This window comes from Convolutriloba macropyga, chromosome 14 (assembly GCF_964194025.1).
Source record: "Convolutriloba macropyga chromosome 14, txConMacr16.3, whole genome shotgun sequence".
NCBI classification, from domain to species: domain Eukaryota; kingdom Metazoa; phylum Xenacoelomorpha; order Acoela; family Convolutidae; genus Convolutriloba; species Convolutriloba macropyga.
The window spans coordinates 34232925-34253028 of NC_134481.1; the positions used below are offsets into that span (position 1 = coordinate 34232925).

A 20104-nucleotide genomic window follows, 5' to 3' on the forward strand; every position below is an offset into this window, starting at 1 on the left:
AGGGCCTTAGTCTGGCACCTTACGATAACAAAAATAAACGTTGTGCGAGTTTTTTTCAGTCAAACTAAAAATTTAATTTTTGTAGGCTTGTCATCGTAGTCGAATTAGCGTTATGGCTCTGATAAGTGTTCAGGTTTTTGTTATTTTGGATTTCAGCTACCATTAGTGTGGAAAATTTTTACAAGACTAATTACTGTTTTCATTAAGTTTTTTGAATGTATTTCTGGTATCTCGCAAGATTTTCAATTCCTTTGGAAGATGATGCTGTAACTGTTCTGGGAGTTAACATGAACGACAAAAAAATGTTCTTGTTTGAAAAACGCCTGCAACTAATTTGTGGGTTATATCCAATAATGTGCGCCCACTAAGCTGGGAGCAGGGACACAAACGGAAAAGATTCGATTAGTTAGACTAACAGTGCCGTATCTAAATGACTTCTGAAAGATCAGTGGTGGTGATTTCAGGACACTCTTTTTTGATTTATTTAGTTTTTGTTTCATGTCATGAAGTTCAAGCAAAAGCAATGCAAGCCATATTTTTTCATTCGTGTAGCTAAGTACAGAAATGCACTCCCTGGTGATTAAAAAATTTTAAAACTTGCAAGAATCTTGCAAGGTTTTGAATCCGACTTGCAAGATTTTTGCAAGTTTTTGAATGCTGCTCGCAAGATTCTAGCAAGAGTTTGAATCCACATTTGTCTAATAATCTGGCTGCAGGGGACAACTGGTGGAGCGGAAAACGAACGCTAAGAACAAGAAAGTATTTATATGTCGGAAAACAATCTCAAGTCAATTCGAAAAAACCGACTTTGATTTTTTTCCGGTTTGATTTTTTTTTCACTCTCCTACTTTTTCTTTCCGGGCTTGAGACCGGCAGTGTTGGAGTTACAAAAAATAAATATAGGAGAGTTGAGCAGAGCACTAGGTTAAAAAAAACTGGCTCAAAAAGCTCTCTCCAAAACAACACAAAATAAAAGCAAAGCACCCAATCAAATGTACTAATTCAGTTCTGCTGATCAATAATTCAGGTAATAGTCGTTTGCTTGGTTTTCAGTTAGTTTCAGCTACCAAAAAACACAAAAACTTTTCCAGAATTCAAAACTTGCAAGGTTCTTGCAAGATTCTTACAAGATTTTGAATCTGAGCTAATTTTTTTTTTCATTGAGTTCGGTTTTGTAATTTGTTTAATAAACAATAGTTTGCCTCAAAGATGTTTCCTAAATTTTTTTGTACCCGGATTCATTTCTTGCCTTGATTGATATCTTGTAAGATTCTTGCAAGAATCTTTCATGTTTTGAATCATCTTGCAATATTCTTGCAAGATTTGAAACCGCTCGTGACCAGGGCTTTAATTTGGCGTGATAGCCGAGAGGTAAGGTGTGTTATTCACACGCCAATGATTGAGAGTTCAATCCCCTGCCTCCGTGAAGCTGCTTGTGTGAGGATGAGCTCTTACTTAACCATAACTTCAGGTTTACCATAGCCTGACCATTGTTGGCTGCAATAATGGTACCACGTGAAAGTCTCAGACGCAAAAAAAGTGGCCATAGTCACGAAAAAAGAGCATTCATGCTCACCAATTGAACAGTCTGAGATGTGGGGAATGTTTGAAAAAGGACAGCTGAGAACAGGCTACTGTTAATACACTGCAGACTGAAAGCCTAATGCTGCTCCACTGCGATTACGCAGAAACACATTTATTTATTTATTTGCTACAATATTTCTTGGTTTTCGCAATTGCTCAATCAAACTGAATTTAAGCGAGCGTTAAAAGTGTTTTTGAAGTCAGAACCGTTAAAGATTTTCAGAATCGGTTACCCTAAAGGACTTGAGGTAAAACTGAATCACACTTACAGGGGGAAATCAAGATAGATAAATTCATATTTATTATTATTGTCATTGTTCAAAATTAGGAGTGTAAAATGATTTCTGGCTATATATACTCCGGTTTAAAACTGCGCCACAAATTGGCAATGCTGCTTATAGGAAGACTGGTGCAGAATGCGGTAAACATTTTTCTAGCCACAGAAGAAAAATTTGTGATAAGTGTCAACAGAACTACACTTTTATACTTTATCTGCTTTGCTTTCCTCCGAAAAAATTTGTTATTTGTTTAGAAATGGGCGAATGTTGTGTTGACCAATGTGAAATGTACAAGAGATTTGGTCAGAGGTTTGGACTCTCACCCGAGGCTTACTGGGCCAAGGCGGCCAACTACTCATCTGTCAATAGACGACTCAATCTTATTAGGGTATTTTACATACTGCCAACATAAAGTGCATAGCCCCCAAATACGTAATTATACGATTATTGGGTACTGTAATACCGCCCGGGTCGAGGTTTTGACAAAAAATAATGTAAGATTAGCGGTGAATAGCGGTGAAAAAAACTTTTTTCACCGCAAAGCGCCCGCATCTTTTAGCGTTGAATCCGCTGAAAGCGGTGAATTTTTGTAAGAATTGCGTTGAATTTTGCGGTGAAAAATTTTCACCGCATTCGCCGGAATTCTTACAAAAAAGAAACTGGCGTACAAGGAATATTTCCTGTGAATATAAGATAAGCGTTGAAATTAGCGCGGTGAATATTTGTAAGATTTGCGATTTTAGCGGTGAAATTTTTTTTTCACCGCATTCTGCCGGTATCGGTGAAAATTTTTTTTTCACCACATTCTACTGGTAGCGGTGGAATTTTTTTTCACCGCATCCTGCTTGTAGCGGTGAAAAATTTTCTTTCACCGCTTAAGCGCTGAAAAAAATTTTCACCGCTTAAAAGTTTTTTTTCACCGCATTCATCGCATTGAACGCAAATCTTACACTTTTACTCAAATTCACCGCAAATCTTACATCTTTTAGCAATTTTTAGTGGTGACACCTCGACCCGGGCGGAGGTACTGGTCGTGGGTGGTGCTAAAAATTTCACTATCTACAACAAATTTATAAAAAAACAAGTTATAGCATTGTGGATTTTATATCAAAACTTATTATATATTTGATAATTTTTTTGCAAAATTTTGATTTAGCATATGTGAAGTTACATTCTTCTCACATTTTTCGTTGGTTTGAACGAACAGAGAACAGATTAAGCTACCAGTTGAAGCAGCATTTCACCTATAGTTTCTGACAATTCTAATGTTTCAGTCGACGTATGCTCAGAACTTGTGTGTGAATGTAGTCTCTGTAGTTGGATTTGGATCTGGTCCCATTAGACTCAGTGGAGGAGTGACGAACAAGAATTACGTCATTCCTGTGGGACAATTGAACGACTCTGTCATTTTTATCCCATACGAAAGATTGGAGCTACATCTGACATTTGATTGGTTTAAGGAAAATGTTATTTGTAAGGAGCAGTCATGGATTTGTCAAAATTTTCCTACTTTAGACCAATCTGTTCTACCATGAAAAGTAAATAACGAACGATTTGGAAATTATTTGTTCAAATGTGTATAGAAGTAGCAGAGGATAAAAGAGAACGGGCTGCCGTCAAACTTTTCCCGCACGATATTAAAGATTAGAATTTATTCTTTATAACATAACCGACTAACATCGGGCCAATTGCTCTCAAACGACTGATGATTGGTTGGCTTCGTCAGTTGCTATCCACCGTTTGGTGAGGCTAACTTTAGCTTAATTGAAGGGGCGTGAGGTAAGCGTACAGGGGGGGGGGGGTGGAAGGGGGGTGATGTGTGTGTGTCTGGGGGGGGGGGGGCAACATGGGGGAAGGTTGGAGGGGGCTTTTTAGCTGCATGGAGCCCTTACGGCCTGAACGATGTGAAGGGGTAGGGATTGGAGGGGGTGGGAGGGGTCGAAACGAGAGAGGGCCGATGTGGGGGGGGGGTTTGTGAGGGGTTCAACGTCTAAGAACCGCCCTTCACACCATAAGTATAAGTCTCCAAAACAGTTTCTGTTAATCGCATACTTGGAGACTAGTGAGCTGAAAGGCTCTAGGCGCACTTAATGCCCGCTGGGCGCTACCTGTTTATCCCGTTTTTGAGGACAAAAGTCAAATGGGTCAGACGAAAAATCGGTCAAGCAAGAAATTGCATAAAAATTCCGACAGCACTAAAATAAATGCTATAAACTTCGTTTGAGAGCAATTAAAAAATTAATCACAAACTGTTTTCTAAAGGCAATATGCCAAAACGAAATACTGATTTCGGTTAGGTACCCCATTTAAGGGAAAGGACAATGGATTTTGTTTATGGATTTTGCAACTGAGTTTTTTTCTGCGCTTCATTTTTTTTCAGAATGAGAAGATGTTCTGTTAATTCCGATTCCAGTTGATTTAATCATGCAGGGCAGTCCAATTTCTACTTCGATCATTGTATTTTTGGATATAATCAGAATGCTGAATAGCCCTACCTACAGATTAAAAGTTATTTTATATGAAAAAGGCAAGCAAAATTCGTAATGAGTAGTTAAAAATGTTTTCCGGTCTTACATTTTGTTAGATTTATTCAAAAATTGGCATTAATCAATTGCTATTTCATGCAAAAGTCTATTGCTTTCACTTCAGAGTCAGTCACGAGTTGTAAAAACACCCGGCAGATTGCCGGAAAATAACCACCGTTGATTCCATTAAGCATGATTGGGATTGAAAGAATAGAAGGTATTGAAAAAAAAAGATTTTTTAAAAAAATATTTTTTAAGTCCGATTTATTTTGATGGAATTTCGTAGTTGAACATACTTCTGTTTCTTAGAGAGAGGCTACAGGGGCTACTATCAATACCATTAGGCATTAGAGATTGTAACTAAGACTTATAAGAAAGACGTTCAAATAGCGGGCATCTAAAATTGGACTTTATGGGTTTATCCCGTTTCTATTTCTGACTTCAATTTTTTGTACTGACTCTGTTCATTGTGAATTGCTTTACTGGGAAACTGATGTTCAAAATCACTTTTAACAAAATGAGAGAAGAGAGAAACTAGAAAAATGTTGAAAAACCGGCAAAATGCAGTAAAGCAAAAGATTTTTTTGTTCGGCGAAGTAAAAAACATAGCAGGACAAGTCCTGACGTACAATTCAAAGAGTTTTCATTGATTAAACAAATAAACTAGACCTAGAGCGGATTGTGAGTGAATTGGGAAAGACATTTCTAAAAAAGTCAGATGCAAAAAATTGAAAAAAAAGTAAAAATCAAAGTGAAGTTGCCGCGTGTGAACAAAAAACCACTACCGAGAAACCGAATTTTTGTTCAAACACCGTTTTCTCACTCTACTTTAAAATTAGAGCAAAAAAGATTCACGCCGCAAAACCACTCGCTTTTTCGCTCCATTTCCTGTTTCGGCGTGACCAAAATCACTACTCCAATTTGACTTCAAAAATCGTGAAAATGTGTGAACAGATCTTTAAAAAAAATACATTTCAGATTCTTTGAAATGTAAAGAAAATTAGGAGCGCTACAATAGCCGGTTGAGAAAGATGAGGATGGATAATTGTAGATGATTGTTTAATTATTTGAGTTTAGAAAATTTCAAAATTCATAGCACAAATCTTTCCTAGTTTTTTGGCAAAATTATGCATCTAGTCATTTGTAAGTTAGTTCGCAATGAAGAGTTTTGCCAACATTACTGGTTTTCCTTTTGCAATTTGTCTATTTTAATTAAATAACGTTTACAGGACTCAAAATAAATAGTTTTCCTTTCAGTACCTGCTTTTTAGTGATAACTTTTAATCTTTACTCTCAATCTCTGGGCAATTTGACAACAATTTGGAATTTGGGTAATCATAACACGGACATGAGTTCAAATATTGTATTGCAAAAGTTTTTTATGAGAATTAACTACTTGCTGGAGAAGGTATTCTCACATTTTCGCACTTTTGTTGACATTTTGACAAACCTAAGCGATTAGCGATTTGTCAGATTAGCGAAATAAGTTGGTAAAACACCGCGACTGGTTTTACTAGGTTTAGTCAAATGTCTAGTTAGAATTAAAAGCAAAGAGCTCAAACCCCAAAAGCACAAGGTAATTTTACCTGAAAAAAAACACGTTAACTTACCTGAAACGTTCCGTGAACCGGTTTGCGGTCACAAATTTAAACTTTCTGCTTAACTGTTTTTTATAAATTGTGTTTTGAAGTAAACACTTGTGATTACAGCTTTATTCAACTTTTTTAGTTATTATAAGTCATCTTTGTAAGAATACATTTACATCTTAGAACAGATATAGTGTAATACTGCCAGCTATTCTACCCCCTTCCGTTGTGACCCTCCCCCCTCCCCCTAAAAAAACAGTTACATTTTATGTTGATATGTGTCGTTTTAATGTGACACAGGAGACTTTATTATTTACTATGTAAGTAATTGCATGCCTGCACATGGAAGCGCAAATAATATGTTATATGTGCCGGCGACTAGTTTGTGGGAAAAGGGGGTGAGAACAGTTTTGATTTTTAAATTATACACTTCCGAGTAGTTGTGCCTCAAGTTTGAGTGCATCTCTCATCTTCTTCAAATTAGCCTTGGGGCTCTCTTTGCAATCTGCGGGCACTTCGAATAGACTGTCGTCTTCTCTGACGTCAGAGGGTAATTTCCAATCGAAGTTGTCAACTGTGACGCATAGTTTGATATTGGGACTTCGTTTCAGTATCACTTCTGTGTAACTTGGGAATCCTCCAGGAAGAGCCACTGGTATTTGTTCTGTCAATTCAATAGAAATATAAAAGTTAAAAAGTAACCAACGTCTTGTTTTTGAGAGGGTGAGTCCCCCTTTCATAATTACCATTTTTTGGGGGGCTATATATAAAAAATTTTGAACGTACGAAAGTCTGGACATAGGCACTTTCCGTCTGGGAGGGTCTGGACATAGACACCTTCCGTCTGGGACGGTCTGGACATATCGACTTTCGGTCTGGCTCCTCAACCTGGGTAGGATATCTGACCACTTAGCTGGGGGGGGGGGTGCTATTATGGGAAAGACCCAAAATTGTGTATATCAATCGTTCTTCCCCTTAAATTAACAGACTTATTCTTGTAATAAATGCAACTTTTTTCCTAAATACAGAGTAAAATGAAGTAGTCCATATTCTGACTTCGGGAAATAATTAGATCTGACCGGCTAACAGCTCATAAATACTGGAATGCGGTTTTTTTACTCTGGGTATCAAAGAAAGTGATAGTTGCATTTAGTAAAATTTCTTGCATCCGAGTTCGTTTTTAGTGTTAAAATTTTGATGCGAGTATGATATTCAATAGCGTGTTCCGTGTCCGTTCCGCTACTTTTGTACACTTTTCCTAAAAAAAATGTTGACAACAAAAAATTTTGACCCAGTGGATCTTTTCATCCATGCAAGAAACCAGTCTATGAATACTATACACTATTTTCATTCCTCATTATAGAAACATGGCAGTTAACTTACCTGAAACGCTTAGGTAGTTTTGCCTCACCTGAATTTAAGTTGTGCAATTGACTTAACTTACCTCAACTTTACCTGAACTTTTTTTAATTTAAATAGTATTTTGAAGTGAGCACTTGTGATTCAGCTTTATTCACTTTTTTTAGTTATTATAAGCAGGAGTAAAATCAGGTGTAAAATCAAGCAAAAATCAGTTCGAAAAGCGTAAATGCAAAATTTGTATATTTTCATACGCATACTTAAAACATAACTTTGTGTCCTGGAAAGGAAAGTTCTCGAAATGACACGTAAAAAAATGTAGAGAAAGGAATAACACTAAATTTGACAACATCAATAGGTAAATTCGGCTCTCTATTCTAATATCATATTGTGAAAAAAGGAGTGAAATTGTGTAAAATCATTGAGATATGATTGAGACCCTGACCCCTCACCCCCAGTCACATTTTACGTTGATGTCTCGTTTTAATGTTACACGGGAGACTTTATGTAAGTAAATGCATGCCTGCACATGGAAGCCCGAATAATATGTTATTTGTGCCGGCGACTAGTTTGTGGGAAAGGGGGCGGGGGGGGGGGTGAGAACAGTTTTGATTTTTAACTTATAGACTTCCGAGTAGTTGTGCCTAAAGTTTGAGCGCATCTCTCAACTTCTTCAAATTAGCCTTGGGGCTCTCTTTGCAATCTGCGGGCACTTCGAATAGACTGTCGTCTTCTCTGACGTCAGAGGGTAATTTCCAATCGAAGTTGTCAACTGTGACGCATAGTTTGATATTGGGACTTCGTTTCAGTATCACTTCTGTGTAACTTGGGAATCCTCCAGGAAGAGCCACTGGTATTTCTTCTGTCAATTCAATAGAAATATAAAAAATAAAAAGTAACCAACGTCTTGTTTTTGAGAGGGTGAGTCCCCCTTTTATAATTACCATTTTTTGGGGGGCTATATATAAAAAATTTTGAACGTACGAAAGTCTGGACATAGGCACTTTCCGTCTGGGACGGTCTGGACATATCGACTTTCGGTCTGGCTCCTCAACCTGGGTAGGTTATCTGACCACTTAGCTGGGGTGGGGGCTATTATGGGAAAGACCCAAAATTGTGTATATCAATCGTTCTTCCCCATAATTTAACAGACTTATTCTTTTAATAAATGCAACTTTTCTCCTAAATACAGAGTAAAATGAAGTAGGCCATATTCTGACTTCGGCAAATAATTGGATCTGACCGGCTCACAGTTCATAAATACTGGAATGCGGTTTTTTACTCTGGGTATCAAAGAAAGTGATAGTTGCATTTAGTAAAATTTCTTGCATCCGAGTTCGTTTTTAGTGTTAAAATTTTGATGCGAATTTGATATTCAATAGCGTGTTCCGTGTCCGTTCCGCTACTTTTGTACGCTTTTCCTAAAAAAAATGTTGACAACAAAAAATTTTGACCCAGTGGATCTTTTCATCCATGCAAGAAACCAGTCTATGAATACTATACACTATTTTCATTCCTCATTATAGAAACATGGCAGTTAACTTACCTGAAACGCTTAGGTAGTTTTGCCTCACCTGAACTTAAGTTGTGCAATTGACTTAACTTACCTCAACTTTACCTGAAAAATACCGTGAACCGGTTTGCGGTCACAAATTTAATATTTCTGCTTAACTTTTTTAAATTTAAATAGTATTTTGAAGTGAGCACTTGTGATTCAGCTTTATTCACTTTTTTTAGTTATTATAAGCAGGAGTAAAATCAGGTGTAAAATCAAGCAAAAATCAGTTTGAAAAGCGTAAATGCAAAAATTGTATATTTTCATACGCATACTTAAAACATAACTTCGTGTCCTGGAAAAGAAAGTTCTCGAAATGACACGTAAAAAAATGGAGAGAAAGGAATGACACTAAATTTGACAACATGAATAGGTAATTTTGGTTCTGTATTCTAATGTCACATTGTGTAAAAACGAGTAAAATTGTGTAAAATCATTGAGATACAAAATTGATAATTTATTGTGATCATTGACTGTGTGTTAGAGTTCAAATATCAAAGCATACACTAGTTCAGTGCTTAAGTTGTTTTTATGGCAACTCTATAATTGTTTTAATTTCGGGTCATGTTATCAAAAGGTTGTTGGATTTTGACTTAGTATGCTAATTTTTTGATGCTCGATTTTACTGAAAAGGTTCTAACATTAATGATTGGTTGGGTTTAGCGTTAACAGGTGTTCTAGAGTTTGAGGTTTCTCGGTCAGGCAAAAAACCACCGCAAAGGGCAACTAAAAATGTTGAACTAAAACGGAGGTGATCGGTAACTTTGAAAAAAAACGATTAAACTTACCCATTTGCGATTATTCTCCACAAATAATGTGGAGAAGGAATTGGTTGCTGAACAAAACAAATAAAGTAAGAGAACCGAATCGTAAGTTTCTTTTAAATTCGTCAATATTTCCGATTTCGCTTTCTTCATCATGATTTAAAATGTTATTGTGCGGCCCCTGGGAGGATCAAAATTGCGATTTCTAAAAACACGTTTATTTTTCACCGTTTTGTTTTCAAATCATCCAAAATTTTTGGTTAAAAATTACAACTGACAGTTACTGACAAATAATATTCTCGTCAGGCTGATTGTTCGTGTTTTCGTGTGACCCATAAAAAATGTGACTTGCGCATATTTTTGTGTCGAACCCCCTACCTTGCCCTTTCGAAGCCCTTAGTTTGTATTGACTAAAAAATTCCCTTTCATATTCAACAAATTAGGCTTCAGCAACATATACAACAATACAACAATTAATATATACAACAGTACAACATATACAACAATTAATGATTGTGTTTTCGGCATGACATATTTTGTCAAACGAATTTAGACATAAAAACATGCTAATGATTTTTTTTCGCGTCTGTTGAAAGAATAGAAAATTCCAGCAATTTCATTTGCTTGAAAAGTAGCAGAAATTAATCAAAATTTTTGACACTATTTCAAACGAGTCAACTGAGATCAAAGAGTTTGAACACCAGATGTAAAATTAAATATCAACCATGTCCATATTGTTCATGTTCAAAAAGTTTCAATTTTTTTTTCTATAAATTAAAGTATTAAACCAAAATCAGTATCATTAATTTTTTTTTAAAAAAAAACAAATTATTATTTTAATCATTGGGTTCCTCTTGTCCACAGGAGTCTGCTCAAAATAACAGTTCTATTGGGAAAAATTTAAATAGAGAAGAAAATTAGGCGTAGTCTGTATCATTTTTGTGTTGATGAATTAGTCTAAAAGAGGTAAACGGCAGAAGCTTCTCTATCGTAGCAACTTCTCAAACTTCAGTTATCGCAAAAACGTTTTAAAATGCTAAAAATTGAAATTTTATAATCCAAACATAGCTCTTCTTGCAAATGATGAGTGTTCTTGAAACCAGGTAAAAATGAACAAAGTATTGTAAACCAAGTAGAGTTAGATCATGTCTCGTTTTTGTCTGGAACCGTTTGGTAAAGTTGTCAAAAATAGCCGACAGATTGTCTTTCAAAATTATAAAGTATTATAAAATTATTATTCACAAAAACCCTTTTGATTTTCGTCTTCATTTTTTGTTATTTTATTTGAGATTCAATAAGATAGTGCTAAAATTATTTCATGGAATGTTGTAAGTATTGCTATCTCAAAAAACTTACCATACAGTTGACCTGATAAATGAAACAAATTGCAGTAAAATGTGATATCACGCACAAGAAAGATAGCCAATTAATGTAAGACTTCACCGAAAAAAAAGCCACAGTCTGACTTCTATGCTCGTTGTCAAACAATCGTAGTGAAAGTCGAGAATGACGTATAACCGACTATAACATATCAAAACACAGTTCAAAAGATTGAAGAATTGAAATCTGGGCTACATATATTTTCACTATCTTCAGAAAATTTTAGAAAATATAGCAATAAGGTTCAACGTTCAAGCATTAGATTCAACTGAGTGACATTAAGCAGCATCATATGTAAAAAAAAAAAAACATTTTAAAAATACGTTGTCAAAACTAGTGGTTCCATGGTCATTAGAATCAAATACCGGACATTAAGACAACGTTTCAAAGTTTTGAGAAGCTAAAAGCAATATGTCATATGTTAATGTGACAAGAGTGTGACATGCAATTTACATGTCGGCAAAGTTGAACATAAAAACATAAATAGCTTTGTTTCATATAAAACCATAACTCGAAACTCGACAAAAACCCGGCAATATAAACAAAAGGTCTTTGATTGGTTTTTCGCGAAGTAAAAGTGGGTTTTTCTAGTGGGTATCGAAGAAAATGATAGTTGCCGTTAGTAAAAACTTATAAAACCGATTTCATTTTTAGTGCCCATTCCGCTACTTTTGTATCCTTTTGCTTAAATCAAAAAATGTTGACAGATCTGTTTCATTACTGCACTGGGTCTGTTCATCCATGCAAGAAACCAGTCTATGAATACTATACACTATTGTTGGAATACTATACACTATTGTTGGATATAATTGTTGGATTTAATGAATATGCAAAATTTTTGATGCTCAAATTCACTGCGAATGTTCTAATATTAATGATCTGTTGGGCTTACAGTTAGAGGTATTCTAGAGTGCGAGTTTTCCCTGATTAAGCAATTCAACAAAAACATCTCATTTCTAATCATCTAACTAATGTCGAGCGAAAAAATCACCGCCAAGGGAAACCAAAAAAACAGTTGAATTAAAATGGAGGTGATCGGATATTAAAAAATGGTCAAACTTAACCATTTACGTTTATTCTCCTGAAATAATGTAGAGATGAAACTGCGTGCTACACAAAACAAAAATCCAAGAGAACCACATCGTATTTCTCACAAAATTACCGGGTTCACTCTTCCTTGAAACCATAAATAGTTCCATCCAAGAATGGTCCATCCAAGAAAATGGTTCCATCCAAGAGGTTTCTTTTATGATCTTGCTATGGTTTCTCAGAACCATGAATGGTTTTATTTAAGCTTTCAACGATTCCATATAAGATTGCTAGAAAACAGTTGGTAATTATTTTATTGTTTTTTCCTCACAGTTTTAACTAAAATTGTGCAACGTTTGGGAAAATCAAAAGGTGTTCTCTAAAAAGACATTTAATTTTTTACACTTTTTTAGTTTATTATCCAGCAAATTTTTTTAAAACTCACGACCAAAAAATATTGACCAACTCAGTATTCCCATCAGGCTGATTCTTCATATTGTCGTTTGACAAATAAAAAGTCTGACTTGCCATGGACAAGCAAATAAAAAAAAATCTGGTGTTTCAAAAAATTGATCAGAAACAACCATCAAATGCGAAACCTCTAGCTTGTTTTGACTAAAAATTGAAATTTTATAATCCAAACATAGCTCTTCTTGCAAATGATGAGTGTTCTTGAAACCAGGTAAAAATGAACAAAGTATTGTAAACCAAGTAGAGTTAGATCATGTCTCGTTTTTGTCTGGAACCGTTTGGTAAAGTTGTCAAAAATAGCCGACAGATTGTCTTTCAAAATTATAAAGTATTATAAAATTATTATTCACAAAAACCCTTTTGATTTTCGTCTTCATTTTTTGTTATTTTATTTGAGATTCAATAAGATAGTGCTAAAATTATTTCATGGAATGTTGTAAGTATTGCTATCTCAAAAAACTTACCATACAGTTGACCTGATAAATGAAACAAATTGCAGTAAAATGTGATATCACGCACAAGAAAGATAGCCAATTAATGTAAGACTTCACCGAAAAAAAAGCCACAGTCTGACTTCTATGCTCGTTGTCAAACAATCGTAGTGAAAGTCGAGAATGACGTATAACCGACTATAACATATCAAAACACAGTTCAAAAGATTGAAGAATTGAAATCTGGGCTACATATATTTTCACTATCTTCAGAAAATTTTAGAAAATATAGCAATAAGGTTCAACGTTCAAGCATTAGATTCAACTGAGTGACATTAAGCAGCATCATATGTAAAAAAAAAACATTTTAAAAATACTTTGTCAAAACTAGTGGTTCCATGGTCATTAGAATCAAATACCGGACATTAAGACAACGTTTCAAAGTTTTGAGAAGCTAAAAGCAATATGTCATATGTTAATGTGACAAGAGTGTGACATGCAATTTACATGTCGGCAAAGTTGAACATAAAAACATAAATAGCTTTGTTTCATATAAAACCATAACTCGAAACTCGACAAAAACCCGGCAATATAAACAAAAGGTCTTTGATTGGTTTTTCGCGAAGTAAAAGTGGGTTTTTCTAGTGGGTATCGAAGAAAATGATAGTTGCCGTTAGTAAAAACTTATAAAACCGATTTCATTTTTAGTGCCCATTCCGCTACTTTTGTATCCTTTTGCTTAAATCAAAAAATGTTGACAGATCTGTTTCATTACTGCACTGGGTCTGTTCATCCATGCAAGAAACCAGTCTATGAATACTATACACTATTGTTGGAATACTATACACTATTGTTGGATATAATTGTTGGATTTAATGAATATGCAAAATTTTTGATGCTCAAATTCACTGCGAATGTTCTAATATTAATGATCTGTTGGGCTTACAGTTAGAGGTATTCTAGAGTGCGAGTTTTCCCTGATTAAGCAATTCAACAAAAACATCTCATTTCTAATCATCTAACTAATGTCGAGCGAAAAAATCACCGCCAAGGGAAACCAAAAAAACAGTTGAATTAAAATGGAGGTGATCGGATATTAAAAAATGGTCAAACTTAACCATTTACGTTTATTCTCCTAAAATAATGTAGAGATGAAACTGCGTGCTACACAAAACAAAAATCCAAGAGAACCACATCGTATTTCTCACAAAATTACCGGGTTCACTCTTCCTTGAAACCATAAATAGTTCCATCCAAGAATGGTCCATCCAAGAAAATGGTTCCATCCAAGAGGTTTCTTTTTATGATCTTGCTATGGTTTCTCAGAACCATGAATGGTTTTATTTAAGCTTTCAACGATTCCATATAAGATTGCTAGAAAACAGTTGGTAATTATTTTATTGTTTTTTCCTCACAGTTTTAACTAAAATTGTGCAACGTTTGGGAAAATCAAAAGGTGTTCTCTAAAAAGACATTTAATTTTTTACACTTTTTTAGTTTATTATCCAGCAAATTTTTTTAAAACTCACGACCAAAAAATATTGACCAACTCAGTATTCCCATCAGGCTGATTCTTCATGTTGTCGTTTGACAAATAAAAAGTCTGACTTGCCATGGACAAGCAAATAAAAAAAAATCTGGTGTTTCAAAAAATTGATCAGAAACAACCATCAAATGCGAAACCTCTAGCTTGTTTTGACTAAAAAATTCCATTTAATATACTCTAAATCAGGCTTCAACTTGAATGTTTCATAAGAATTTCGAAGAGTTATCATAAAATTCTTTTGCAAAATTTTTTTTATCTTTACATTTTAACCACAATTAGCTATTGTGTTTTCTTCCTCATTGGTTAGCAAACAACATACGGGGGTTCAAATGAATTTAGATTGTAAGGGCAGTTTCATTGTGGCGGTATTTTAGACATCTGCGCGAACGCACGCTTCACGAACGCACGCTCCACGTTGCACCTAAAAAAGAATCCGAACGCACCCCGGACGCACACCGAACGCACCCAAATCGTCCGGGGTCAATATCATGCATCAGTATCAGCAGTAGTATGCGGCTTGTACGTAGGTGTTAACTGTTAACGTGTCTTTAAAATTTGCATGCTTCTTGCATGCATTTTGCATGCTGTTCTGGCAGTTTCATCATTTTCAAAAATTTCGCTGTGCTATTTTTACTATGAAATTACTCTGAGCATTCTGAATAGTTGTTTTGGTTTTTTCTGGACATAATGAGCTACTTTTTTGATGTAAATAAGCTGTTTCGGTACTGGTTTTCAAAGTTAATATGGAAGTAGCCAGGTTCGGTACTGAAACACTCTGGGTGGTAAACCCGGAAGGTGGTTTCATGGTAATAAGAATCATAGACGTGACGTTAAAAACAGCTTTCAAATTTTTGAGAAATTACAAGCAATATGTCATTTGTTAATGTGACAAGATTGTGACAAGAAATGTACTTAACGGCCAGTTAAAAAACATTAAATCAGCTTTATTAAAAACTTGTTTCAAAAAAGCTACAAAACAATAGCTGCTTGTTGAAGCCATTAATGCTTGTTTCTTGTAACAAGCAGGTCTAGAATGGCTATTTAAAGCAGCAACAGTAAAGAGATTTACAGAAATATCAAGATATTAGCTCGCTTTGTCGAAAACAGCGATCTCAAAGTCTTAAAAGGCAATAATTATCTGTGCACTAACGAATCAACCACATGATATATCCGCAACTGTGCCATAATGGAAGCCACGTATTCTTTGATAAAAACGAAATCTCTCGAGATACGAACATAAGTGGCTTCAATGTTCCGAACCCAAATAGTGGGAGGTGGACTATATACTCAAAAGGGTTTTTTGTTCATTCAATTTTTGCAAACGATAAAATCATCGTAGTGTTGTTTGTGGTATCATAAGGAATCCTTTCAAGTCCAGAAATGGAATTAGAAAAGACTTTTCTCAATTTGTTTTTTAAGGAAATTTAGAGATTCAAATTTTTGTAAACACATGATGTTTCAGGTGATGCTGTTCACTTATAGCATCATTTTTGCTCTTTTTTGTATATATTTTTGCATTATTTTGCATCAAATTGTTTTTTCACGCATTCTATGATACGTTAACTGAATCTAAATTAATGAAACCGCAATTGGTTTCTCTAAGATAATTAGGTAAAATTAATAAATGCTTTGAGTTGATACCTAATGGATGTTAGTACTCTAAAAAAATGTTCCAAAAATATAAAAATGTCATAAATTTTACTCCCTATTTACATTCACTTCTATTTAAATTCCTTTAAATACAGGAACCATATTTTTTTGCCGACACCGGTAACAATATATTTTTTTATCTTTTGAGTTTTTAATTTCTTTTTTTGATTTTTGACGGTTTATCTATAACGTTGGACCTTTTATTGAAGTCTCTTCACACCATCACAGCATTGACAGAAATTAAGCTCCATAAATTAACCAAAACAATGTTCAATTGAGCAGATACAGAACTGTCAGCCAACAACCTATTGTTTTAATGTCATCGTCGCTATCTTCTGACAATTTTCTATTTGAGTTTTTTCAATTTTGACTGTTTCTGTCGTTTTTTTTGGGGTAACAGAAGTTAACAAGATTTTTGACAGCTCTCACAGGCTTCTTGTTGAGTTAACATTTATTTCATATGCTCATTTTTGAAAACTATTGGTTTTAAAAGCTGACACAACGAGTTTTCTGTAAAATGATACCTTTTTATATTTCTTCATAATTTTTAAGCATTTTTATGTCCTGGCATTTTACCTCGATAATGACATATCCAGTTGTTGTTAAAAAGAAGCTCAAATGAACAAATACAAAAACTTTTTGGAATAGTTTAGTTTTTTAGAGTGCTTTGAAAGTTTTCTCGCATTTTTATTTGAATTTCTGTAATTTGCCGGTACACATAGTTCTTGTTTTGGTCAAAAGAAAATTTCGAATTGGTGACAGTTTCATTAGCTTTGTTTCTAAGTATTATTGAAACTATTCTGTGCTGTCAAATCACAGCTAATGGTTTTTAATTTTTTTGAATTTTGCTCTTTTTCAAAAAATTCAGAATTTTTGTCAACTACGCCTTTCTTGTTCTTTTGATCTTCCTGAGTCTCAGCCTCATCAATGGGAGGTCCCAGCCAATTTTTGGGATGAAGTTTTTGAACTATCTATCGATGATTTTTGTTATAACCAACGTTTGATGACTTGGACACCAGGGGTTTTCATAAAAGTTGTGAACGGCCAAATTAAGTTTTTTTTTCAATATCTTCTAAACTATACCCTTTAACAAAAGGTGGAATCTTCTTTTTCGTTGCCGAAATAAAACATAAAAAACACTTGAATGAATAATATATAATTTGATACTTAAGATATTAATAGCTGCAATACTAAGTGTTGACCGGAGTTGCTTGTTAATTTTTGAGTTTTTCTGTTTCTCCACTTATTTGGTAGTTCTGGCCTATGACTTAGTCTCAATAAAGACGGGTTCTATTGTCTTTCTAAGTAGTTCTATGCAAATCTATCCCGAATTTGTTAGTGCAAAGCAAATGATTCGTTTTACTTTTGAATTTTTTGGTTTCAGAAATTTCAATGGAATTTTGAAGTTTGCTGTTTGTCTTGTTTTTGTCAACTTGTTTTCCAATTCCATCAAGGACAAGTCACTATTGTTTTCTTGTTAAAGATGAGTGATTTTGTTTTTTTGAGTTTTTATCTTACGGTGTTTTGACTTTGTTACAAAGCGATTTTAAAATTGGACATTGAGTTTTGGCCGTAAAAAATGGCATTTTTTGTGTATTTTGTTCAAAATTTCTTGTAGTCTTCCTACTGGCAGGTATCGAAGAATTTGAACGTTTTTTTATCAATTGCTAGACAGTTAAGTAAAAAAGGTGGATCAGCGGGTGTCGGAAAATTATTTGCAAGCGCACAATACCGAGCCTCCTTGTTTCATATAAAAGCGAAACTCAAAACTCGACGAAAACCGAAGAAACCCAAAAACATAAACAAAAGGTCTTGGATAGGTTATTCGCGAAGTAAAAGCGACTAAAACTAACGATTTCTTATGTTTATTTCGATCACAAATCTCAACTCGGGTTAAGCCCTCTTTTTTTCTGGTCCTTTACCTGATATTCTTAGTTTGTTCTCGTTGAGCTTATCGAGCAATGATTCAGTCGTTGCAATGATTCTGTCTTACTCTTTTTATCGGTCGCTTGTCTGCTTCAGTGTGATAAAATGACCATTCAAGTTTCACTTCATTTAACTCCAAAATTGTGAACATTTTTTACGAAAATAGACAGAGAACCAATACAGCCATGATTCCAAAAATGATCGCGGTATCGCTTCGACTCTACTCAACGAGCTAATTTATGATCGCTATCAATTTTTAACAGGTTGTTTCTGCCTAAAATCCGTCCGAAGACTGATCGTGGCTAGTTTTTGTCTGGATGGGATCTAAAACGAGGTAAATTGGGAAGCTTTTTAAAAAGAGCGAGGGTCTGATCATGGTCTTATTTTTAATGAGCACCTCAACGTGCTTTCTGAAGTAAATTTTTCAATCAAAGTATCATGAGATAATACCCTAAAAACTTTCTTGACGTGTGTCAGGAAACACACTTCATAATTCTTAGCCAATAGGACAAAAGAGACTTAATGAGATGGTGTATCTGACCTGTGACAGCGAGAATGAACTCTCTGATGTCATCTGAGCTGACCCTGAAGAAATCGAGCAGTTTCTCCATCTCAATTGGCATCTCTCTCGTCACTCCCATTGAACCACTCAGCCTCTTGTCTATCTCTATCACCTTCATCTGAGAAACATAGCACTTTGCCACAGTCCTTATATATCCCGAGAAAGTGACTGACGCTCGAGATGTTATTTAACCAGTGTTGCATGAATGGGTATTCTCAAAATGAGCAAAAGCCAACGTGCTATTATTTTGTTTATTTTTTCTATTATAAGCTTGGTTTCGGGACACGCTCAATAAAACCTATTTGCTTCATGTTTTACCTCAAACAATTTTTCCAAGAAGGAAGCGAGTGTGATTGCATTGGTGATTCGGGTTGAACTCGTGATAATATCAATGGTCGCTTATGAACCAAGATTTTTTTAATTGTAAATTTTTACTGTTGAAAAAAGTTGCTGCAGAGATTCTGTTTCAAATCTAAAAGTCTTAAACGATTGCCTGTTTTTAATGACAAATTTCAAAACACTCGCGGAACGAGTGTGATCCAGTTGTCTCGTGTCATAAGGGCAAAATATTCTGAAGGGTGCAATTGAGAATGCTTAAAGTGTAGGGATCTGTACTATATATCATACAGTGACCAGACTCGACCTCTGTTGAAAAATTTTGACTTTTGGATTGTTGCGGAGCTTCAGCAAGCTTAACTTTATTTAGGCTGGCATTTTCACAGTCTGTGCTCACGGTATCCGCTTTTCTAACGGTTTTTTTTTCTGCCTATGATGCTTCAGTCGTGTTCTAAACGTTGCCTAAGAAATCTATCTCAAAAGTGCACTGCCTAGAAAAGGGTTATAACTTGTGAAAGAAATTTTTTCACTCAATGTTTTTATATTTTGCGTTCAAAATCGTGTTTCGAGTTTTTGAGGAGCACACCTGCCTGCCCATGTAGTAGCACCCTGCCAGGTAGTCTTCGAAAGATCCCCCCTCCAATCTGTGTCTGCCCATGTCAACCTCAGTCACAATATCTGCCCAACTCCTGGCCTCTTTAGACAGTTTCCGGGTGCTGTCCGGACATAGGTGCTCGAACCTCTTGTAAGAGCGGGCTCGGATGCCAGACCAGTTGTACCACAGACACGAGTTCTTGCCAATCTTGGAATCGGATTACAAACAGACATTACACCTTCACTTGAAATCTACACTTAACGATACTCTGATTTCGTGGACTGCGGTGATATTTGCTTTAATTAGCATAAAACTCGTTTCTCAAATTTAGGAACCAATTTTTCACAAGGGCCATTTTATCCCATTTTTTCTTCTTAATCCTCAATTCGGTGTAATGCGAGGGATTTTATGCATAAATGATCATTGTTTAAACTTTCTTTCATCTATGGCTAAATTCGTGTTATTGAAATTATTGTGAACTTGAAAAAAATTGTGATGTTTCGCTGAGTAAGTTAATTACGTTTAGT

At 35.0% G+C, this 20104-nt stretch overlaps 2 protein-coding genes across 3 annotated transcripts in view; one reads left to right on the plus strand and one right to left on the minus strand.

Annotated features, from left to right (window-relative positions):
• The window catches only part of LOC142353180 (uncharacterized), a 63761-nt gene extending 60335 nt beyond the window's left edge, over nucleotides 1–3426 (plus strand). The window contains exons 4-5 of the mRNA XM_075405399.1: nucleotides 2117–2250; nucleotides 3137–3426. Of these exons, the coding sequence (XP_075261514.1) occupies nucleotides 2117–2250; nucleotides 3137–3397 (395 nt within the window). The 3' untranslated portion in view covers nucleotides 3398–3426. The remainder of the gene's footprint in view (nucleotides 1–2116; nucleotides 2251–3136) is intronic.
• Nucleotides 3427–6316: 2890 nt separating this feature from the next.
• The window catches only part of LOC142353668 (ankyrin repeat domain-containing protein 13C-like), a 46768-nt gene continuing 32980 nt past the window's right edge, over nucleotides 6317–20104 (minus strand). Inside the window, exons 7-9 of one of the 2 annotated variants that reach the window (XM_075405971.1) lie at nucleotides 19569–19784; nucleotides 18626–18764; nucleotides 6317–6637 (exon numbers count right to left, since the gene is read on the minus strand). In XM_075405971.1, the coding sequence (XP_075262086.1) occupies nucleotides 6396–6637; nucleotides 18626–18764; nucleotides 19569–19784 (597 nt within the window). In that variant the 3' untranslated portion in view covers nucleotides 6317–6395. Of the gene's footprint in view, nucleotides 6638–7925; nucleotides 8195–18625; nucleotides 18765–19568; nucleotides 19785–20104 lie in introns of those variants that run through there. The other variant, XM_075405972.1, reaches the window with a different exon arrangement.